We start from the raw sequence: 3,268 nt of genomic DNA, 5'->3' as shown, positions 1-3,268 counted from the left end.
TCTTGGGTCCTGTCTGGGGTTCTGTCTGGGGTTCTGTCTGGGGTTCTGTCTGGGGTCCTGTCTGGGGTCCTGTCTGGGGTCCTGTCTGGGGTTCTCTCTGGGGTCCTGTATGGGGTCCTGTCTGGGGTTCTCTCTGGGGTCCTGTATGGGGTCCTGTCTTGGGTTCTGTCTGGGGTCCTGTCTTGGGTTCTGTCTGGGGTCCTGTCTTGGGTCCTGTCTAGGGTTCTGTCTGGGGTCCTGTATGGGATCCTGTATGGGGTCCTGTCTTGGGTTCTGTCTTGGGTCCTGTATGGGGTCCTGTCTGGGGTTCTGTCTGGGGTTCTGTCTGGGGTTCTGTCTGGGGTTCTCTCTGGGGTCCTGTCTGGGGTTCTCTCTGGGGTCCTGTCTGGGGTTCTCTCTGGGGTCCTGTATGGGGTCCTGTATGGGGTCCTGTCTTGGGTTCTGTCTGGGGTCCTGTCTTGGGTTCTGTCTGGGGTCCTGTCTGGGGTCCTGTCAGGGGTTCTCTCTGCGGTTCTGTCTGGTGTCCTGTCTGGGGTTCTGTCTGGTTCTGTCTGGGGTTCTGTCTGGGGTTCTCTCTTGGGTCCTGTCTGGGGTCCTGTCTGGGGTTCTCTCTTGGGTCCTGTCTGGGGTCCTGTCTGGGGTTCTGTCTGGGGTCCTGTCTGGGGTTCTGTCTGGGGTCCTGTATGGGGTCCTGTCTTGGGTTCTGTCTGGGGTTCTGTCTGGGGTCCTGTCTGGGGTTCTCTCTGGGGTCCTGTCTGGGGTCCTGTCTGGGGTCCTGTCTGGGGTCCTGTCTGGGGTTCTCTCTGGGGTCCTGTCTGGGGTCCTGTCTTGGGTCCTGTCTGGGGTTCTCTCTGGGGTCCTGTATGGGGTCCTGTCTTGGGTTCTGTCTTGGGTCCTGTCTGGGGTTCTCTCTGGGGTCCTGTCTGGGGTCCTGTCTGGGGTTCTGTCTGGGGTCACGTTAGATCATGTGAGATTCTGCAAGATCCCCAGAACCGCCACTATGGACCCGTTTAGTATAAACGCAGAGTGTGGACCCGAGCTGCGGTGCGTTCTGCAGGCTCAGGTGTGTCACCTGTTCGTCCGGTCACTGCTGCAGGTGGAGCACAGGTGGAGCTCCCTTTAGGTTCTGCCTGGAATAATCCGTCCGCCGTTATATTTTAGTCTCAGAGCGGTGAGAGAAGTGAAGCACCCAGCTAAAGTACACGTCTGCAGGAAGTACCTGAGTGAAGGAAGTACCTGAGTGAAGGAAGTACCTGAGTGAAAGTACTTGGATACTTGGAGAGAACCGGAAGCTGGGTGTCTCAGCCTGAACTCCGACAATCCCTTCTTTTTATTCGGCTCATAATCCAAACTATTATTGTGAAAGTCTGACCGGAAGCGTCTGAGCTGACAGGTTTAATCAGGAAACAACAAACGGCAGAAACCCGGCGATCATCCGCGGTGCTCTCCGCCGCCTCCGAGCTCCCGCGAGCGGGTTTAGCAGCACCACAGAGCCGCTAAGAGGAACCGGAGGAGCGGGACGAGAGAGGGCCGCGGAGCCGGTACCGGTACCGAGCGTTTAAACAGTCCTTACCGTCTCTGGTGATCCGCCTCACTCTGCTGACAGCTACACAACACGGAAGTACTGAAGCACGGAGCTCACTGCGCATGCCTTAAGGAGGGGGGGGGGCAGAGAGAGAGAGAGAGGGAGAGAGGGAGGGAGAGAGAGAGAGAGGGAGGGAGAGAGAGAGGGAGAGAGGGAGGGAGAGAGAGAGAGAGAGAGAGAGAGGGAGAGAGAGAGAGAGAGAGACAGAGAGAGAGAGGGAGGGAGAGAGAGAGGGAGAGAGGGAGGGAGAGAGGGAGGGAGAGAGAGACAGAGAGAGAGAGAGAGACAGAGAGACTTTTGACTTTTTAAATCCACTTTAATAAAACATCACTGATTCACAAACATAGCAACACTCAATAAGTCAGAGAATCAAAACCGGTTGACATTTAGAAAAAAGAAAAACCTTCCACACAAATAAAAACATCAAATTAGCTGAAAACACGACTAAAACTGACTTCTTCATCCACCACAGAACAGATGACATCATCATAACACCACTGACGTACAAACACATCCAAGCTGTTCATCAGCTGATGGAACTTAAAATCCACTAACACTCTGGCTTTGACCAGAGAGGTGAACACAGGGACTACGTCTCCACACAGCCGTCCTTCTACCTGCTTCTTCCTACTCATGTATATGGACAGTTTGGCTTCTGCTACAATAAAATGTAACAGTTGCCACTTTGTTGCATTGGTCTTCCTGTAACCTGCTCCAAAAACAAAAGCAGTGTTAGACCACACTTCATTAAAAGAAGAAAACAAGCACCCCAACACATTGAACAGTTCCCCCAGTCTGCTGCACTCTAAAAAACAATGAACAACAGTTTCCAGCAGCCCACAGAAAGGACAGCCGTCAGAGACAGAGGGATTAATCACAGAGATAAAAGAGTTCACCGCAACAGCCCCATGTAATATTCTCCACTGTAAGTCACCTGTGCGCTTCTTTAAAGGAAGTTTGTAAAAGACTCTCCAGGTGGGCTTCACAGCGTTACTAACCCCCAGTTTCTCCCTCCACACTGTGTCACTTCTACCATTTAACTTGTTTTTACACAACACCTGTAAATCATTTTACCCGCCACCGTGTGCAGATCTGGGACCTTCTGATGCCTGACATCCAACAATAGCTTTGTTGATCGGTGGATCCCATTGTGGATCCACCGATCAGTGGCTCGTTCAGTAACCAGTACAGGGAGACTGACGGCTCCAACCGTCTCTTCTTAAAAAGGTGCCAGGCCTTAAAAACTCCCTTATAAAAATCAGGCGCTACAGACAGATTTAAATAACCAACATCCATTAAAATAAAAGCAGTGTCAAGTCCTAACCTGTCTGCTCTCCTTAAAATGCTGCTTGCAAACTCTTTCCACACTGGGTATTTAAAACCAGTCAGATATCTCTGTGCAAACTGAAATGGAAAAGTTGCCACTCTGCTTGCTAGGTGTACCAGGCCTTGCCCCCCTTCTTCTTTTGGTAAAAAAAGCACACTCTGAGGTACCCAGTGTAACCTGTCCCAAAAAAAGTCCACTAAAACTGCTTGTAGTTTTGAGAGTAAACCAGCAGGTGGCTCCATACAAGCTAAACGATGCCACAGTGCTGAAGCTACAAGGTTGTTGATTACTAGAGTTCTTCCTCTAAAGGACATCTGAGCAAGCAGCCATTTCCACTTTTTCAACCTTCCTTTCAT

General features: G+C 51.4%; 1 protein-coding gene across 1 annotated transcript; it reads right to left on the bottom strand.

The window, feature by feature from the left end:
- Positions 1-217: 217 nt before the first annotated feature.
- Positions 218-2,220, bottom strand: LOC123966862 (circumsporozoite protein-like). The gene is made up of 2 exons (XM_046042958.1): positions 2,141-2,220; positions 218-947 (listed from the first exon to the last, which is right to left on the bottom strand). The coding sequence occupies exons 1-2, from the start codon at positions 2,218-2,220 to the stop codon at positions 218-220; spliced, it is 810 nt and encodes a 269-aa protein (XP_045898914.1).
- Positions 2,221-3,268: the final 1,048 nt, after the last annotated feature.

Source organism: Micropterus dolomieu, unplaced genomic scaffold (assembly GCF_021292245.1).
Source record: "Micropterus dolomieu isolate WLL.071019.BEF.003 ecotype Adirondacks unplaced genomic scaffold, ASM2129224v1 contig_14444, whole genome shotgun sequence".
NCBI lineage: Eukaryota > Metazoa > Chordata > Actinopteri > Centrarchiformes > Centrarchidae > Micropterus > Micropterus dolomieu.
Note: the sequence above shows the minus strand (reverse complement) of the source record. Positions and strands in the feature narration are given on the sequence as shown.